At 40.3% G+C, this 20,105-nt stretch overlaps 1 protein-coding gene across 1 annotated transcript in view; it reads right to left on the bottom strand.

Moving 5' to 3' along the window:
• Window positions 1-17,761, bottom strand: part of LOC105362395 (metabotropic glutamate receptor 7) — a 62,317-nt gene extending 44,556 nt beyond the window's left edge. The window contains exons 1-4 of the mRNA XM_011499835.1: window positions 17,588-17,761; window positions 15,371-15,586; window positions 11,340-11,471; window positions 1,915-2,094 (exon numbers count right to left, since the gene is read on the bottom strand). Coding sequence (XP_011498137.1) covers window positions 1,915-2,094; window positions 11,340-11,471; window positions 15,371-15,586; window positions 17,588-17,761 — 702 coding nt within the window. The remainder of the gene's footprint in view (window positions 1-1,914; window positions 2,095-11,339; window positions 11,472-15,370; window positions 15,587-17,587) is intronic.
• Between the last annotated feature and the right edge of the window lie 2,344 nt (window positions 17,762-20,105).

Raw genomic sequence — 20,105 nt, 5'->3', positions numbered from 1 at the left:
TGGGGTTCCCCCTTTCTTTCCTTTTGAAAAAAAAAAAAAAAAAAAAAAAAAAAAAAAAAAAAAAAAAATAAATAAATAAATAAAACTAACATTAGTGTAGGTTTCTAAAATTTTCGTCTGAGCTGATACTTATTCGAGTAGTTTCTATTGGAATAAATGCGGAATTGTTTTTTTCCCTATTTTTACCGCGAATAAATACGTGCTTGGGTTGCCGTATTTGAAGATTCCATTGACCGTCACTGCCGAGGCGAAAGATATTCTTGATAAACGACGTGGAAGCTAATGAAACGTCGATTGCGATTTTAAGAGACAGAGATGGGCATACGTGAGGCGGCTGATATTCGATATTGATATGAGAGACCTATTGCAAGAATAATCGAAGTCAGCCTTTAAATGAAGAAAGAACAAAGTGAGTGAGTGAGAGAGAGGGAGGGAGGGAGATAATTTTGAGGTTATTTCCATCGAGTTCTTGATGGATTATAGCAATATTCTGGATGCAACGGTCAATAGTTGTGTGGGCTCAAGCTGCGCTCGAAACGTGTATGGAAGTGCAAGCTCAGGGTATCGCGTCGTGATAGTATTTATTTATTAATGCTTCTTGGCAAATTGTCAATCAAAGCGAATATGCAAACAGAGTGAATAGAGTGGCGGAGGGATCACGATTACGTTAGCAATAATAAAAGGAAGGGCGAGCGTCTTCTTCGTCGAGGAGTAGGAAGAAGCGTGGAAAGAGACAATGATTAGAGGGGGCTGAAAGCATTAAATAAAAATGGCCGAGCAAATTGAAAGTTCTATCAGAAAGTGCATTGGAAAAATGATGTTTATCATGATCGGAGAAAATATTGGCATTAGTCTATTCTATCTAGGGAGGATCGATTTCAAGTAGGTAACATAAACATACAATTTAGCTTTATGGAGCGCATGAAAATTGAACCATTTTTTCTCTTTTCCTCTCTCTCTCTCTCTCTCTCTCTCTCTCTCTCTCTCTCTGTCTCGCCTTATCCACTTTACGTATGCACAGGACATGAATTTTACAACATGATAGCACAACAATCTCAACAAAAAATTTTTATGCTTAAGATGCAGGAGGTATTAAGAGAAAATATGTTAAATTAGCCGTAGTTCCTTTAGTTATAGTTTATAAGTCCTTGATTCAAGTGGGAGAAAATGTAGAGAAGAAAGTGGAAAATAAAATGAAATGCGCACGGCAGTTTTTCAAGATATATATATTGATATATACCTGTATACATCGACATGTGCGCACGTTTCTCTTGCTTTGAGGCCAAAGGCTTAATTTTTCCGGGAGCAAAATGAGCTTAGAGACAATTAAAAGTTTTTTCGCAAGCCCAAACATTAAGCTCGGCAAGTCGCCCTTTCACAAACGTGAAGTTACTGACCAAAAATTACGCTCTCAAGTTAAACAATTTGTAAGCGCGCGCGAGAAAGACAGGGAGAGAGGGAGAGAGAGAGAGAGAGAGAGAGAGAGAGAGAGAGAGGGTGAGAGTGAGAGAGAGAGAGAGAGAAAGATGTAGGTAAGTGGAGCAAACAAAAAATAACGAGGAGTACGAGGAGGAGGGAGGGTGGGTGGTTGGTTGGTTGGTTGGTTGATGGTTGTGGGACGTGGGGAGAAGGTGGAGGGGAGAGGGGAGAACGATGACAAGGAAAACGATGTTAATAATGAATGGTAAAGCGCATTTTTAATTCCGCTTGTCAGCACATGCCGCGAGCATTTGTCGCCGATTAGTCGCGGATCGGAGAGAAAGGGAAAGTCAAGAGCCACTAGCCGGGGATCCTCCTTCAGTCTTCGGCTTCCCCGGTGCTAAAAGAGGCCTCGAGCCTCGGGAGAGACGCAAGTAACTTGGAAGCCCTGATACTCGGCAACGACTGATATACTGTGACTGCCATTTCGCTTACCTTCTCGCCGTAGTCGCCCTCGACCGCGACCGTCGAGACGTACTTCCAGCCGAGCCGATGGATCACTTCGACCATGGCCTGGGCTTGGAAATTGTCGGGTGGCACGACCCGGCTGAAGTACTCGAAGCGGCTCTTGTCCGACAGTTCGGTGCTCGTCGACGCGTAACTTATCTGCGGTATCTGCAAAATAAAGCAACAATGATCTGTACATCTCGCGCCTTATATCACTTACCCTGAGCACCGCGATGGTAATCCTTAGCGACGTAATCCTTTTTGAGGGATCCTTTTTTAACGGAACTCGAGCTAAGGCTCGCTGTGTAAGCGAGAGGATGTCGCGGAAGTATAAACGAGGGACGCGGAGCTTGAATTACTCGTCGAACAGCTATCTGACAATTCATATAATATTGAGTAAAGCGTGGTGAGAGAGTGGCGGGAGAGAATGGGGCTGGAGGGGACGGGGCTGGAGGGGATGGGGTTGGGGGAGGGGGAGGGGGGATATCGCTCGAGGAAAATTGCGTTTTATAAAGGAGGGGCCTCGTGTGGCATATCGACGCTCCAAATTCGAGCGAATACCGGGGAACTAAGATCGAAAGACAAAGCCGTGTTTATGAATCGCAGCTGCAAACGTTCCGCCCGTTCGGTCGGCGAGAAAATAATAATTTCCCGAGTTGAGGTAAATTCGGCAGCGTATTATAACGATACGAGCACTCAGAAGAAGCTTCGTCGTGTGCCGAAACTGAGAGGATAAGAAGAAAAAGTAATGCATGCAGGCCACGCCTACTTTTTTTCGTGCTTTCTAGCGCGCGCGCGTGTCTGTGCCCTGGAAATGCAAATAACGAGCCGACCGAAAAAAGCGAGCACGAGTCGACAGCGAAAAATAAAGGAACGGCAAGAGACATGGGGGAGAGGTGGGGGTGGGGTGGGTTGTGGTTGGGTGGGGGGCGGGAGGGAGGGAGGTGTATAAGGAATGGAAGATGGCCGGCCCGTCGATGTGCGTTCTCTCGCTTCTTTTGCACTCGGACGGAGATCGCGCGACATTCAACATATCCGATGTGCGCCGGGAAAATAATCCTGGGATACGGAGGTGAGAAGAAGCGCGCGGTTATTGGCTGGATTCAACGCTTCATTAACGTTGAGGAGCGAGAGAGACGCGAGAGTGGCAGTAGTTTTGGCACGTCCTCGGATTTTGCCTTCCTCGTATTGACACAAGGAAGATGTCCCGAGTGACCTTGGGTCGTGTCTAAGGGCTTACTCGGCCTGGCAGCGATCGTCTCACTCCTTTTCCCATGTCTCAATTTAATATTTGTTCCCGATAGGGTTGAACGGGGTCGTTCGAGAGACGGGGCGCGATCAAAGCTAAAGTCCGAGGTAATGATTTGGATGGGAGTGGATGACGATAAGTCGTGACTCCTTTTTAATGGACAGTCTTACATGGAAATTCTGCGACATTTGTAGGAGACTGTCGAGCGAGCGCCTAAGTAAACTGTGATGGGAGTCTAGCCATTGTGCGGGGGGGGGGGCGTTACTTACGGCGCTAAGAGGCGAGATGCGATGGCGTGACTGTGTGGATGAGCGGGTAGCGGTAGGGGAGAGGGGATAGGCAACTTCTCGGGATACTCGGCGACATTGCACAAATAAAAATGGTCCCTCTGCTTCAGGCGCAATTTATTCCGGACGCTTAAATTGATAAACAGAATAAATATTCGAGTATTTTTAGATTTTTATGCAAATCAAGAATAAAGATATTTATAAATCACGTGCTCGAGTGTGATTTAGGACACGTTGCATAAGATTTAAAAATCGACGATTTAATACTTTTATACCTTCCCGGTGCATACAAAAGGCAGCACTTGAGAAATTATTTGCTTACTCTGTATTTAAAAGATAAAGCTTGAGTTATCTTATGTGGATTTGAAATTTACTTTTAATGTATAATAAAATTATTAAATAAATCTATTTTTTAAATGTATGGAAATGTTTGAGACTCTATTACTATTAAGTATTGATCACACACACACACACACATATATATATATATATATATATATGTTTTTTCTCTTCATCTACGGTATATTATTTTGTAAAATAAACTATTTGGTGAAAATTATTATAACATGAAGTAAAACTTAAAAATATTAATACTCTAAAAAATGACTGTAAAACTAAAATGCACAAGAGAGCACAAGTTTTTCATGTAAAGTTTAGCAGAGATTTCTGAAGTAGTTTATAAGTTGTGTTGTACATAAATAGATAAAGACGACGTATATTTTCTTACAAATATGTACATACATTCGTATGAGCACATATATTTTAAGAATTGTTACTTCAATTCTTGAGATCTTGTATTACTTTATTATATTTTTGAGAGTCATAAAATAGTTCGTTTTACCGATAAAACGTTTTGCATTTAAAATTTAAACATGAAAAAGGTGTAAAATAGTAAGAGAATTGTAATTTTACTCCTCGTATTCGTATATATTCACCATTGTCTGTAATTTAACGATTGCGTATTCAGCCCTTTTGAAATTATAATTTCTATTGTAATATATCTTTAATTACAATATATTTTTAATGGCTTTGAAGAATATTAATAATCAATTAAATTGGACAATTCAAATGTCAAGGCACAATAAGTTGTGTTTAGATAATCAGTGTACATTTAGATAATGTGTGTGCATAATGCGATCACTATTCGACCACGGAAAACAATTATTTCAAATCGGATTTCCATGAAATCGTAATCAACAGAATTTTATAAATGCGTTTTGCTATCAATGCTTGCTTCACCAGTAATTCTATTGGCATAATACATCAAATTCATTAATTACACGCATTTAAAGATTAGCCTATAATTCTCTCTCGTTTCTTTCTCATTATTAGCTCATACAACATTAAAACACTCAATAATTTACAATATATTTTAACAAGATTCTCTCTCTCTCTCTCTCTCTCTCTCTCTCTACATATATACATGTATAAATATTAGAATGAAAATTGTCGTTGCAATCAATCAAATATATGCGATAAAAGTTTTTATTAACATCACAATCAATAATCATCATGCCAATTAAAATTGTGAATAATTTATCACAATTATACGAAAAGACTGGATTAAAAGTCATTTATATCAACTGTTTTATGCCAAAAGAATTCAAGATAAATAACTTATTTAATATTGAATTTAGTTACAGTGAAATTTTCCCAATTTGTCAGCGTCATTTTTTTTTTTTTTTTTTTTTAGAAGAAATGAAAAGAAAGATAGCTAACTACAGTGAAGAATACATAACGAGTTAGGAGAAGAAATTTCGCTTCTTCATGCCGAGCAATTCACAACTCTCTTGTAGTTTTTTCTTTCCCAAGATATTATTAGTTCAGTAATAATAAGGTTTTCAGTAAATTAAGCCCAATAATATTTATCGTACTTGAGAAGAAAATCTTATTAAGCTTATGATTAGGAGTACTAGTATTATGGTTAATGGAATTTATACACAAGTGCCTTCATTTAAGGGTCAACATTTTTACGAGAGAAACGATGATAAATTAAATAGAGAAGACATCAAAGAGCATTCTCCAGAGTAATTTGATTTTTATTTTTTATAGCAGCATACAAAGATAATGTGATTAGTATTTTAGTAAAAATTTATATTTATTTATATTTGCAATTCAATAAGTATCGCGAATTGAAAATATTTTTGCAAATTATTTTTTCCGGCAACATTTAACAAAAGTGAGAGATACTTTGTGAGAAAATATTTTTAGAGTCTGAATATAATGAGATTTAGTATTTTTCTAAGTTAAGGCATCCCCTGTATTTCAATTGCGACTCAGAATGTACGAGATAAAAATATCCTCCTTGTGGTGCAAAAATTTTTTTTAACAATAACATTAATTTTTCAGTGAACATACTTGAACGGTAGAGGACAGCGGTTTATTAATAAACATATAAATAAATGAATACCAAATTTATTCTTTCATTCGTTAATTGGCTAGTTTAATCGAGCATTTGATAAATAAGCGAATAAAGTAGCAAGAAAGTTAAAATTATGGATATCAAGGCTCGATTATCCAAATAAAATAGCAGCTATTCGTGAGATTTTGTCGCTCAATGTTTAACGACAATGTTCAAGCGACGTAGGGTGATATTTTCCTTCGAAATGCATCCCTCCGTATAATATATTGAATCACCGCAGCCGATAATTCAATCGAACCTCCGATCAGCTAGTAAACGCAATGCCAGGAAATGGAGTTGCATTAAAAAATTAGATCAGCGCGTCGTCGATCGAAACAAAGTAAATCCCTTAACGTCATTTCCGACGACATTTCCGAGGAAAGTTCCCTTTTAAGGACGATCAATGGCACGTGCCGGAGTTCATAAGTAGCCCGTAATCGCGAAAGACCACGGCGAAATGACGATTGGCACGCATGTAAAATGAGCGCGATACCATGTCACCGCCAAGTGTCACGGGGCCATAACTTAACGTAATGTTATCTGGGTCGAGGAGGGGGCGCAAGAGAGCCACTCGACATCTGTCCAAGGGAGAAAAAAGAAGAATACGGCGAAGGAGCAATACTGTATCGAAATCATCCGCTTGGGAAAAGGAAAACACGCGACTCGCTCGTCTGTGGCCATGGACGAGCTTTGAAGGGCTTTATTCAGCCTCCTGCTTCCTTTCCTTCTTTTTTCTCCCTTATTTTTCTTCATCCTCGTTTTCTTTTTCCAAGCCCGATGGGATATTATCGCGTTGCACTGGAGCGACGGATAAATACGATGAATGGAATAATCTTTGTGTGTTATGCGGGACGTTGGATTGCTGAGACAACGGACCGTCACTGTGTAAATGCATTCCTTACTAATTAACAAATATTATTCCTCGAAATTTTCGTGTTTATTAACTGTTGGTATGTGTGCTCTTTACTTTATGCCCTGTGACGTATATTCATTTTTGTTTTGTTTTGTTTTTTTTTGGTTTTTTTTTTGTTTTTTTTTTGTTTTAACTATATTAAAATGTCAGGATCTCTCTCGTGTAACTTCTATGCGTAACAATAATGCAATTTACTGGAAGGGTTTTGAATAACATTTTTGTCCTTTCTCCCTTTCGAATTATTACTATTCGCTTCTCAATTCTCTCGTATTATTATTTTTTTATCTGTTTTTTTTTTTATCGATGCTCATCTAGATGTTTAATGCTCGCGTAAATTGTAAATTAAGTTACACATCTCCATAATTATTTGGTCTCCGCAATTAAGTAATTCTTACATTTTTAACGTTTCCCTGGCGTTTACGTAGCTTTTTGTAATTGGCGGTCTACGTAGATCTATACGATTGTCGAAAAAAATTGGTAATTTCAAGATTGTATTTGTCTTAAGCTCGTACTTTTTGCTCGTGCCGAATTTCCTTATTTACACTAGGAATGTGCAAAATTCTCGGACAAGTTGTTTGAAATGAAAAGTCGTCCAAGTAGTTGGAGAGGCTAGAACGATTAATTAGATTATACACGATTGTCGAGCCAATGAGGTCTTTTAATAATTGCAAACGGGTTGAAAGTGCAATGAAGTTTCGTCGAGCCACCAAGAGTCGCAAAAACTCGGATCAGACGTGGACTTCGCATTGGGACGAAATTCCAACTACTCCAGCTCTTACGTTCGATATGCAATAATCCGTTCGCTCCAAACAATCTCCTTTAACTTTCATCGATTGGCTCGAGTACTATACAAAATATACAAATTAGTTAGATTTTTTAGTCGGCAGCGTATCGAGTATCGTCCCATCGACGAATGATTAAATTGCGGTGGGCTTCGTTGTTTCTGTACTCAATCCATAAACTGACTGTAAAATGTTAAAGCCCCTTTTCTCATAATACAAAATACATTTACGCATTTTAGATTTTTTATGTCAGACATTATTAGTACATAAATGAACACTTTTATGTGATATAATAAACTGCTACCAGTAGATGTAACGATAAAGTACTTCCTTTTCTGAGGATTTTATCAAGAAAGTAAAAACTTCACAGTACAAAAAGAATGAAGAAAATAGCGTATAGTAGATATTATAGAATATTCAACGATATTCGAAAAGTTTAAAGAAACTCGTTAATACCTTTGATAATAAAGCTAAACGTCTGTACAAACGCAGATTTTTCAGTTATATAACTTTGTATAATGATGAGTATTCTGTCCGAATTTTGGTTTCGTCAAGTCTGCCTAGGATTAAACAATAAAATGGACAAAGTATTTTTTAATTACCGGTATTTGTAAAGAAAATTTCTAAATAATACATTGATTAGGCCTTTCACTGGCTATTTAATATTTGCTTGCTCTAATCGTATACTCTTAAATACTGTCTAGACTTTTCAATGTGACAATAAACTTGGCGATTCTAAACAAATACAATGAATTAATTCATAAATGCATAAAATTTTCTCCAATTCGTAAATCCAACTACAACATTATTATATAATATTTATTTTGAGTATATCCAGAGAGAATTTCCAGCAAGTTTAATGCACTTTTTAATCAAATATCTTTCATTACGTTAAAATTGGCCTTTCGTAAAAGTAAAATAACGAAATTCGTGAGCGCGGTTGCACAAAAAAACTTATCAAATGTATCTTAATTTATTGTTAATTTAAATTTATATTTATAATGTCAGTGTAATTTAAAATTCTATTATTATACCAATCCATTACAGCGTTGTTTAGAAATGTTATTTGCAATCCTAATGGACATCTGTTTAAGTTTACAGTAGCATGATAATTGACAAATATGGATTATACGCGATTAATTATTATAACGTAATTTGACATGTGGCATTAAGTGAATGCTATCACTAATTACATCTCATGTAAGTACGCACTCTATTACACCATATGGCTTCATAAATAATTCCTACCATTTATCACTCGCGTGTTTAACAATATTACACATACCGAATGAATGAGCATAGCTTTAAAAGGAACGTAAGTAACAAAACAAAAAATAAAAAACAAAAAACAAAAAACAAAAACTTGAAAGAATTTTTGTTTACAAAGAAACAGTTAATGAAGCGACAAGTAATTTACGAAGCTCTGCAAAAACTTAAGGTATTCCCAAGCCTGCAAGTCAAACATGGAAGTTCTTTAATCATTTCCGTTTTTTTTTCTTTCTCTCCATAAAATAAAGGACATTATTATCCTTGTTAATTACAAGTTTGACTCTGGATATAATTATACTAATAAAAATTGCATTTTAATTGCGTAAATTATCCGTGGCTGAGTTTATTTAAATTGTATGATAAGAAAAATATTGGATCGTGCGGGGGAAATAGAAGTTATAGAAAAGTTAAAAACTCTTGTACATTCTACAGAAACTACTGCAATAACTCGAAGTTTAATGGAATATATTAAAGCCGAGTTTCGTAAGATTTACAAAGATACTCTAATAGCTTATATAGCTCCATTGGACCTTTATAATAGAATTTACAAAAGTGGCTGATTCAGTATCAATGAGGCGAGGATACATCCCTTCTCAATTTATGTATTATTCAGGACTTTGATTATGTATTTGACATTGAGGAGGCCGGGGATGATCGAGATAGTACTGACCGTATTATTATTCTTATTATTATTATTATTATTATTATTATTATTATTCTTATTATTATTATTATTATTATTATTATTATTATTATTATTATGCGCTCAGCTGTGGTATTCGGTCATAGTTGTCGTTCGTGCGTGCGCGCGTACGCCTATGCAGATGGGATAATAAACATTGATGTACGTGGAATGGCTGTTGAAAGTTCCTTTAGGACGCTCGAATGTTCGCTGACTTTAGGTGCGGTGCACAAGGGATGGCTACGGATTCTTGGATTTCACCAATAATAAAGGGATAAGGTGATCCGCTCCATTTTCTTACGGCTTTAACGACTTGTTACTCTAAATGTGGAGTTAAGCAACTGTCGAGTCCCATACGTAGAACTTGAGGCCAACGAGATCACCTACAAGCCTACCGAATCTGCAAAGATTCCCTCTCTCGCTCTCTCCTATTTCTTTCCATTCATCTGGCGTTCGTAAATTTGTAATATGTACAGCTGCCCTTAACCGTTCAAGTTATGCGTGACTAGTTTAAGCATCTTATCTACTTTTATGGAAAAATTAAAATAACTTATTTTAAAATGCAATGGCTGGTTGTCGGGATTGTTTTTATTGTTTACATTGGAGTAGAAGGTTTACATTTATCGTAATGTCATCTTTATATATTTTATTGCACAAGAGCACAAATGGCTGGAAATTGTCGAGTCTCGTTTTGCGAATCTCCTAACTTTGTAACATTGATAAACGCCTTTATTTTTGCAAGATCCAAGTATTTTATCTTTTAAAGTAATAGAATATGCGTCATTATTTGAATTGCGCGTAATTTTGCAGTTAAAAAGAAGATTATTAAATAGCATTGGAATACTTGTGTCCGATGGTTTTTATAAAATAGTTTAAGCATTGTTTGGATGTATTTCAGACTTCCTTAAGATTGGGTAAAAATGTGCTACTCGCAGAAAACTTTGCAATCATATGATTTACGAATTAATTCGCGTATTTTGAGTTTTATACCTCGAGAGTAACATAGAAAATGGTAGATATCTGTCGTAAATGCAATTAAATTGTGTAAAAATCATACTGTATGCTCTATTCAAAGAGCTCACTTTGAGATAAACTTGAAAGCAAAACCAGACGTACGTATAATTAATTTATTATGCGTTCTATATTCGAAAGCATTACATAATAATTATATTTCTGTATACAAAGTAAAAAAAAAAAAAAAAAAAGAAAAAAAGAAAAAATTTTGGGTTTTGTTGAAATCTGAAATTACTAGTTTTTTAATTTTTTATTTCCCGTATGGAAAAGAGCTCTTACTTTCATTCGTATTTATCGATCATTCGGACGATTAACAAACCTTTACCAAGTCTCATATTATGTTTAAGTGCGACATAATTTAATTTTGCTAATCAAATCGATATGTATTTCATGACGAGAGTTATAAAATTGTTGATTCTTGATTTTTGATACGCTTTATTCACTTTATGATTTTACTTTTAAAAGCGCAGTGAACAAGAATCCATGTAAGTAATATGAGAAAGTATTTTACGGCTCAAACTTCTTTTAAAGCACTGTAAGTATTTCTCTAAAATTTAACGACCTATTTCCAACGACTTTACAACTCACTTTGTTGAGATATTAAGAAATAGTTGAATGCAAGATTGTGAAAATTCGCGCTAGAAAGAAAGCCGTGATTGATGTCGGGATAATTGAGCGTGAGAAAGGATATTATAATTTGTAATTTGAATTGTGAAAAGAGCAGGCGAAGGTAAGAAAGGGATTGTTGAGGAAATTCGCTCGTGTATCGCGGGAATGATGCGTTGCTATGCTGAGAAGCGAATCGTAAATGCTTACCTTGAAAAGCCGCAGGATGTTGGCCACCATAATGGATACGCCACTGAAGGATGCGCCAATGACACCTGTCACCGGCTTGTGTGGATCGTAGATCGGCGACTTGCCGTTCTCGCATTTGTATTCCGTTATGTCCTGAAAGTACGAGATGCCTCATCTTAAAATTCCTCGCTCCAGTGCTTAGCTTCGACAGCTGTCGGATACGTTTTCCCCGTGGGTGTGCATGCAATTCGGGCAAAGTCCCGGCCGAGTAATGAAACTGAGTCAATTAGTGCTGAGGCAGAAATATCGGAGGCGGACGGGCCACGGGTTAAGAAAGTGCGCGCGCGGAAACTTTGGAAAATAATATTCAGTTGTGATGTGGCGGTATGAAGCGGGACGAAGAACGAAGAAAGGGTCGAGAGAAGTGAGAGTGGGCGGATTTTGGGAGTGGGTGGGCAGGGGAGATGCGAGTTAAAATGCAAAGGTTCATTGCGAATGGGCGAGTAAGAGTTGGAGCCTCGAGAGTCAGGCGTAAGATAACAAACAGCCATCAGTGTCATTATAAACAATGCATTGTCCTTTGGAAAACGAACTTCCATTAATTGCCACAATTACCGTAACTTTTACGTCATTCCCTTTATTTATTTAGTTCCTTTGGCCTTCGGTATAGCGAGTGGGTGTGTTATTTCAAAGCTGTTGCGCATGAAAGCTCAAACATTCGGTTGGGCTTTGCGTTAGGTGGTGTGGGGGCCGGGTGGGCGAGCAAGGACGGGTATTGTATATCTTAAAGCTCGTAATAATCAATTTTATTTGCCATTCGTTCCAATGTGGATTGCCGACGAGTATCGGTGAAAACTTTTTCATGATTTGAATGAGCTCAGTGTCCAGTGCGACGAAATGCTTCAAATCTTCGACTCTTTCATTTCCTCGCAATTTAAAGAGACGGGATATTCGAATTGTCGAAAATCAAAAGTCACTTTGTAGAATTGATACGCCCCTTCATTTATTTTCCGTATTTTAAGACAAATTATTGGCGGCGCCATTATCAAGTAAAATCTTTTTTTTTCTATCGTCTCGACACTTGCCTACGAAACATATTAACGAACGAAAAATTACATTTAAAATATTCATCTCGCATAGTGAAGATTTTGTGTATCGATTTATTTAATTAATAGTATGATTAACTAATTAATTTATTGAAAAACATTTATAAGCAAGGGAGTTAGGTCATGTGAGAGTGATTAAAGATATCCATCTCATCTCGAATGACTCTATTCAAGCTCCTGTACGAATCTCGATTTGAACGTTGGACTATTTTATCGGCTCACTAATGAATAGGAATTTTGGATGGGAAAAGAAAGAAGAAAGAAAAAATTTTCTGCACGGATTAACTTACTTCTTCTTCATAAATAAATCGATGATTTTACACAGTTTCCGAAGTAAGCCCCAAATTGAAAATGAACGATTTCTTTATCGAGCGCGCCAAGACGAAAGCTATTCTTCTTCTTCTTCCTCTTCTTCTTCTTCTTCTTCTTCTTCTTCTTCTTCTTCTTATTATTATTATTATTATTATTATTATTATTATTATTGATATATTGTATGCCAAGCTCTTACAACGATCGATGAGTTTCACATAAAGAAAGAGCGCATTTCGCATCACGGAAAATCATTAGTTATTACAATGTGTGCAATTACTCGGACTCGTAACTCTGGTTACATTGCTGTCGCGTGGCAGGACGATAATAACGGTAAATCGGCAGGGGATTCTTCCCGGCAGCGAGGAAGTCGCCTGCAAAATAAAACAGCCGTGATTACCGAGGCAATTACAGTGACAAAGTAATACGAAACGCGATCCAATATCGGCGACCTAATTGATCGAATTCACGTATGTATGAGGAAGGAATAACCGAATGGGGGGGGGGGGGGAAGAGTCGTTGAAGCCGGCCTAATGAGCCGGGCGAGAGAACCTTGGGCGGAGTAGGGCGGCTTGGAATGGCTCGGGGAGAGGCGAAAGGACTCGGGCGGCCTGGATCGATCAATCAGAAAGTGCAATGTCGTGTCGGTGCGATCCCGTCGAGGATTTCCTCGAGAGCGTAAACTGTCCGGGGGGCGAACGCACGGATGCACGGTGGCCGAACGGCCGCAAAAATATCAGAGCGGAATCCTTTGGCGGCTCGACTTTATTCCCCATAGGGCTTTGGCATGCATCGTGCAGCGCCACAAAATATATTTCAATCGACAGCGCGGGCCCGGGCATGACTCCCGCTACACCTGCGAACCCATCCTAAGGTTTCTTGGCACGCGCGCTTTGCTATTGCGCTCACGAGGCACGAATAAAAATCCCTCCGCTCGTTTTATATTTACTCTCGCGAGGGACGGCGCGGGGCGGTGAAGCACGGGAGTGAAGGGTGTCGGAGGAGCGCTCGCTCGCATGGGAGCTTAATAACCTTTGCGATTTCTCGATTGGGAATATCGATGTTCCGCGCTTTTTATATTTCCGCCCTCTTTTCCAATTGCCCTTCAACTTTACGTACTGTGGAAAGTTTATCTCCGTAAATGGAGTATTTGTTATAGGACGATAAAACTTAGAGCCGAAGTGTAGACAGGACATTAATACTGATATCCCGTGTACCGTTAACACTTTTAAGCGCAAAAACTGGCAAACATGTTTATTGCCGAGAAATCTGCCGACTTCTTTTTAAAATTACGTCGCGTATTTCTATTCCTGGCTTGTTCACTTGGCTTTAAAATGAATTACTCGAGCCGTTCATGCTTCTATGATCGGCAGTTTGAAGAAAAAAATCGGAAAATTTGGATAGAGGATTAAACTATTTTGCTAAACTAATGGATGATTATTGATAATTGAGCGACTTATGCAAGGGAGAAAAGCGCAAGGGACAAAGATGGATAAATTTTGCGTAAAATAATAATAATGTGACTTTGAGGGGGGGGGGGATGGAAAGCAAAATATTACTTTCCTTTTAATTTTTGCAATCGCCCCGTAAATTGGCAGTGTCGATCGGGCGATATGCTTTGAAAGCATTTACACGTTATATTACACGATATATCGACGCTTGCAACCAACGACGAAGATTTTATTAAAGTTCGAGCTTGCGAGGGATGCGTTTCTCGAAATAAAATTTCCCAGCTGAGGGCTTCCTTTCCCGAGATAAGTCCTCTTATTAACTATAAAGCTGCATCGGCGAGGTATATATATTTTGCAAAAACTAATCGTCAATTTGACAATTAGAAAATAAGATTTCGAAAATTGAGGACCTGGACGACTAAACTGGTTACGAGAAAACGTCTTCTCTCATTCAAAACGGAAATTTGCTATTTTAACGAAATTTTGAAGGTACCTTAACGCCACTGGCAGTCGGCGAAAGCGTCAAAAACGACTCGACAACGACCTCTCGAATATAAGATGTCCAAGTGACGCGACGCATGTAATGTGTAAGAGAGCGAGGGCGAGAGCAAGAGAGAGAGAGAGAGAGAGAGAGAGAGAGATTAAGAAAAAATAGAAAAAGTAAGTGAGAGAATAGCGGAGCTCGCGAATGGGTAGTAATAACAGGCTAGGGGGAAGTGATTTAAAAAAAATCGAAAGTAAAAGAAGTTCACGGAGTTGGATGGCGAAGTGTTTGAGAAGCGGTGGGATGGTTGGGATTGAGCGATAGGGGTGGATGGGCGAGGGGGTGAGGGGGTGTGGCGGTCGTCGCTGTCGTCGACTGCGATGGAGTAGAAGCTGTGTGGAGGGAGATGATGCGAAACTATTCGAGTCGTTTTCCCTCGCCAACTCTCGAGTGCTACTGTAGCGCTGGGTTCATTAAAGAGAAAAGTCGCGTGTCTGGCCAAAGCGGAGGGCCATGAAAAAATGGTTGGGCGGGTTACGGTGGTTGAGAGGGGGAGAGAGGTCGCCGCTGGAAGGAGGCTGATGAGGTGGTCGGCGAAGTGGGGGGACGCAGCCGACGGCGCGATAGCAAGGGGCGGCCGGGGTGAGCTCGTGGCGCTCTTAAAGGGGATGATCCGGGGATAGAGAAAAGATGCTCGCTCACCTGATTCATGTAAGACCTGACGAACTCCATGCTCTGATCGAGGGCGTAGGTATCGCTACTGCAGGAGTCGAGTATTAGAGCGCCAAGGGTAGTGTTGGGCAGCAGCTGCGCGTCCACGTTTATCTGGTCGAGGGCGTAGAGCATCGCCTCTAGCCGCTGGACGCCTTTCTCCTCCTTGACGGCGCCGCAAGGCGGCTGACCAATCGGCCCGGACACCTGTCGACAAATCCATTGCACGCATACCCGGACCGACGTATTCGTCGTTTCCCGCGCCCTCCCGGACGTGGCAGTGGCATCGTGAATCGGGGGCCCGACTTCCCTCCCCGGCAAGTGGCAAGCTCGGTGTCTGATAATTATCTTTATTTATAGCCGGCCACTCCTCCCTTCGGCTTGTTTCCATTTTTGCTTTAATTGCAGAATAAATACTATCGCCGAGCTGATAGCGACTCGGGGAGGGAGTGGTGGGGGTTGGGGTTGGAGGGTTCGAACCCTGGCTTTTAATTAAAAAATACAGGCTAGAGCAAATTGCAGCTTTCCGAAAAAAAATCTATAAAATCTATTTCATCATTGAGGAGCGCGGAAGGACCTCTTAATTAAAAGAAAACTTTACCCCTTTATCTGGCAGGAAAGTGAAAACAAAAAAACAAAAAAAAACAAAAAAAACAAAAAAGAAATCGATTAAAGTACTCTTAACGTGGCTGCCTTAGTGTACTTGTATCGTCATGCGTACTTGGATATTTTTTTCTCGCCTCGCGAGCATTCTTCCAACATTTATTCGACTTTTGGGTTGTCTCGAGCGGCCAGAAAATTCCCGCCTTACATCAAACCCGCTTTTCCGTATTGAAACGATGATGCGCGCTACGTATGTCGTCGCGAAGGTGAAAATCGTTTAGCCCCCTAATCTCTTTCTCTTTAAAACTTGATCAAGTTTTTATTCTTAAAGGAGATTTGAACAGTTTTTACGCCTCGGCTGCGTTAAAATCGTTTTTCATCGAAATTCTTTGCCGCGCATCCGGACGATATAAAAGTTTGATCGGAAAATTTTCCCTCTACGAGTGTTTAATTAATTTTTTCCAAGCCAAAATGAAATGCCTTAATGATAATGGGAAAGCTTAAGTTTGTTTTAAATTAACATCATCGGCAGCCATCGTTCTCTCATACCCGTTATTTACTTATATTTTCATGCATGTGGGCGTATATTATTAGTTCACGTTTAATTTTCCATTCAACGTTACATCAATCAATTAGGTAGTACAGCGAACGTATTTTCTGCCTACCTTTCATAATACGCAGCCATCGACGGTTCGCTTTAGAACTTTTTAATAATGCCGACTCGCCAGAAGCGGATGGATCGTTTGATTTTTAGAGCCACGTTAACGCACATTACATAAAGTACGAATGTTCATTGTCTAAGCGGCAAGCGACATGATGCTTGGAAAGGTCACACATAGGGGGAGGCAAACAGCTCACGACGACGCTAAGCACTCGCTCGTTTATTTGTTTGCAATGTCGTAATTAAATGCACGATACGTACGCATAGCTATGAGTTTCAATCGCGATGTTTTATTTCCTTCTACGATGTTTACACGATGTGGCCGCCTTATGTAAATAAACCCAATAAAGCGAGGGGATTCTCTACGTTTGAAAACTTCGCACGTTAATGAGCTGACGGACCCGAGTGGCTTATGCCAGTGCTGCGGTACGTGGATTAATAATAATAATAGGGCATGATAATAGTAGTGTAAAAAAAACTCCGGGGGGGGGGGTAGCGTTTGTCTCGATATTGAATAGCCTTAGTAACTTTTAAGTAAAGCCACGGAGATATAAAAATTGAGCTCTAATCCTCGAGAATCACGGCGGCCATTAGGTTAGAAAAGCTCGGGTCTTCCCAGCTCGACCACTTCCGCTGACGGAAGCCCAATGTTTGCCAAGCTCCGAGTATTGCTATTTATCGTGAGCGTCCATCCACTAGAAATTCTAGGAGCTCGCGGTCATTTGGGCAAATTACTCGAGTCGTTTCAGCTGGAAACTGTCTCGGATCAGCGCGCGAGCTACTTGAATTTCTAATAAGGAGGGGTCGACGCGTAACCAAGTACGCGCGCACTCGCTAATAGATGTCGTGTTGCGCACGTGCGAGGGGGTCGGCGACGGGAAGTTAAGGTCGGGCGGCATGCCGGATCAATGGATGCTGGGGTCTCTGTCCGGTGTCTCACATACCTGCTCGTGCATGGGAAATATGCCGCCGAAAATGACGTCGCCGACGATGCGAATTAATTTCGAGCCGTCCTCCACGCCATTGTTCTTGTGCACCTGGTAGGACTCGGTGAGCGCCGTTAGCAGGCACCAGCCAGTGAGAAGCCCGCGCAAGTTCATCTCCTTGGTAGCGGGCATTGCACTGGTCTCGATGAGGATGGGGCGGAATGGACGTGGACGACGACGGTGACGCACCGCGAGCCGCCGCCGCTCTTACCACCGCACTGTGCCACACAACAAAGAGAGACATTATCATTCCGGCACTTTTTCTATACGTTTATTCGTTGATGATCGGTGGGAGTGGAGGCCGCGGGTCCCCATCCCCGCTCCAAGGCGCGGGCGAAAGCTCAAGTTTGCCATAGTCGTGCTTAGCAAATTCTCGCGCTACTATCTTCAACAAAAATGACACGACTCTCGCCTAGGCTTGAATAATTCTCCGTTGTATTTTTATCGTTAATTCTCATCTCATCTCATCTCATCTCTCTCTCTCTCACTCTCTCTCTCTCTCTCTCTCTCTCTCATCTGGCGAAACTTTCACTAACGAACGAAGTTTGCGCCTAACAAAGCTTATTTCCTTGGGGGCAATAAACTCGCTTCCGAGTGTTACTATTTAAGTTTCAGCTGTCAAAGTTAAAGCGTTTAAACGCACAAAAGCGGGCTCTTTTGATGTGCCCGTTCGATGACGTAAATCCCCGCACCGTAAAGTTATGGGGTTAATATTTATTAAAAGCTCCTTACGATCACACATACGGGATTTTTTGCAAACTCGGGACAATTATCAAAGAATCGCGGCTCGCTCGTACTAACGCTCCCGGCAGCCGGAATTTATCAAATTCATTTATTGGAGAATGTTCCCTTTGTAAAAATTCGGCCGCACAAACGGGGGAAGGGGGCGGGTATTCTGCTTATCGTAGAACGAAATCACCGGTTGGGAATTAATAACGGCATGTCGTACTCCGATGCAACGGGCAACGGGGATCCGGGACTTTGGATCAGTCAGGCATTTCGTTGTCGTTGTCAACGGCTCCCTCCTCCCCCCGCCGTGCTCCCCGACCCCGCACGGTTTGCCACGACGAAATACTTTGAAAAAATCGAACCAAGCGAGCGGAAATTCTATTACGCGTATAGACCTTCCATGCGCCGCTTCCGAAAATTTCTAATGCAGCATACATGACGCAATCCCGCGATTGCGGCTAATCGTGTCGTATCGACCTCTGCATCGATTCCCGCGGGGGCAAGGGAAAAACATCGATAGGCGAGAGATTATAGAAGTAAGGTAAGAGACGACACTGACTGGGAAAGTCTCCTGATCCTGGGGTGGGGTGGATCGAGGGTGCATTGCGAGGCGGCGACGATGTTCTTTCGAATAAACGGTAGAGTACAACGACGAGTCACGGACTCCGCTAGCTTTATGAAACTGTCACGGTTGCTTAACGATTCGTACTGTGATTGGGACGGTAGATATTTGCAAGCGGCAGATCGGGCAATTATAATTTTCGTTCGATTTGTGGAGGTAGATGTCGCTTCTCTATCTAAGCAGCTTAATTATCCAGCGCTATAAAAATCCCCGAGGAACTCGAAATTTTCCCTGGCTCACGTCTTTTATGTGCTTTGAATAAAAAATCTTCCGAGTGAGTCAGGCCTCGTAAATGGCACCACAGATGAATTTTATACTGCATCATAAAGAGAGATAGAGAGAGAGAGAGAGAGAGAGAGAGAGAGAGAGAGAGAGAACTTGGATGCTGACACTTCTTCAGAGGCAAGTATTATTTCGAGACTCGACCATCCGAGCGGCAACACTGTTATTTATCAATGTCGTAAGGGGCTGGTAGTTGGATTATAACTAATGCGAGCAACTTTGGCTTACAAGAGGAGCTTGGGAAATTCGTTGTCTATTTCAATGGGTTTATAATAAGTTTGGTGTAATTTCTCCACTAACAGAATGAAATGAGAATGTGAGCGGAATTGGAGGGGTGATGAGGAAATGGTGGAGGGGTCTATTTTTTTTATTTTTATTTCTTTTTTTGTTGGAAGGGTGAGAGGGAGAGAAGATACGAATATTTCGTAAATATACTCTTTTTGCAAAGTGCTTGCGTTTGCAGAAACCGCTAATTCTCTCTCGCCATCTCTATTTAGATCGTGACGAGCTTTTGCACCTGCACGTGTAGCACATAGTTCGCTCGCTAATTTCGCTTCGTTTTATGGATAATTAAGTCTTAGCCGGTAATCATCGTAGCGCGTCGTTACTTCAATCTCGCTTATTTGCTTATACTTGAAATTGAAACGAGAGAGAGAGAGAGAGAGAGAGAGAGAGAGAGAGAATGAAGACGGACGGAGTAGCGGAGAAAGGGAGACTGGCAAACCGAAGTAATTTTCATTCACCGCTGTTTTTTAAAGTGTTTCTCGGTAATATTTTACGCACCGTTTAAATGAAGATAGAAAGCATCGGAAAACGAGTATACAAATACATATTTTTATGGAG

This window comes from Ceratosolen solmsi, unplaced genomic scaffold (assembly GCF_000503995.2).
Source record: "Ceratosolen solmsi marchali unplaced genomic scaffold, CerSol_1.0 scaffold35, whole genome shotgun sequence".
Taxonomy (NCBI): Eukaryota; Metazoa; Arthropoda; class Insecta; order Hymenoptera; family Agaonidae; genus Ceratosolen; species Ceratosolen solmsi.
Note: the sequence above shows the minus strand (reverse complement) of the source record. Positions and strands in the feature narration are given on the sequence as shown.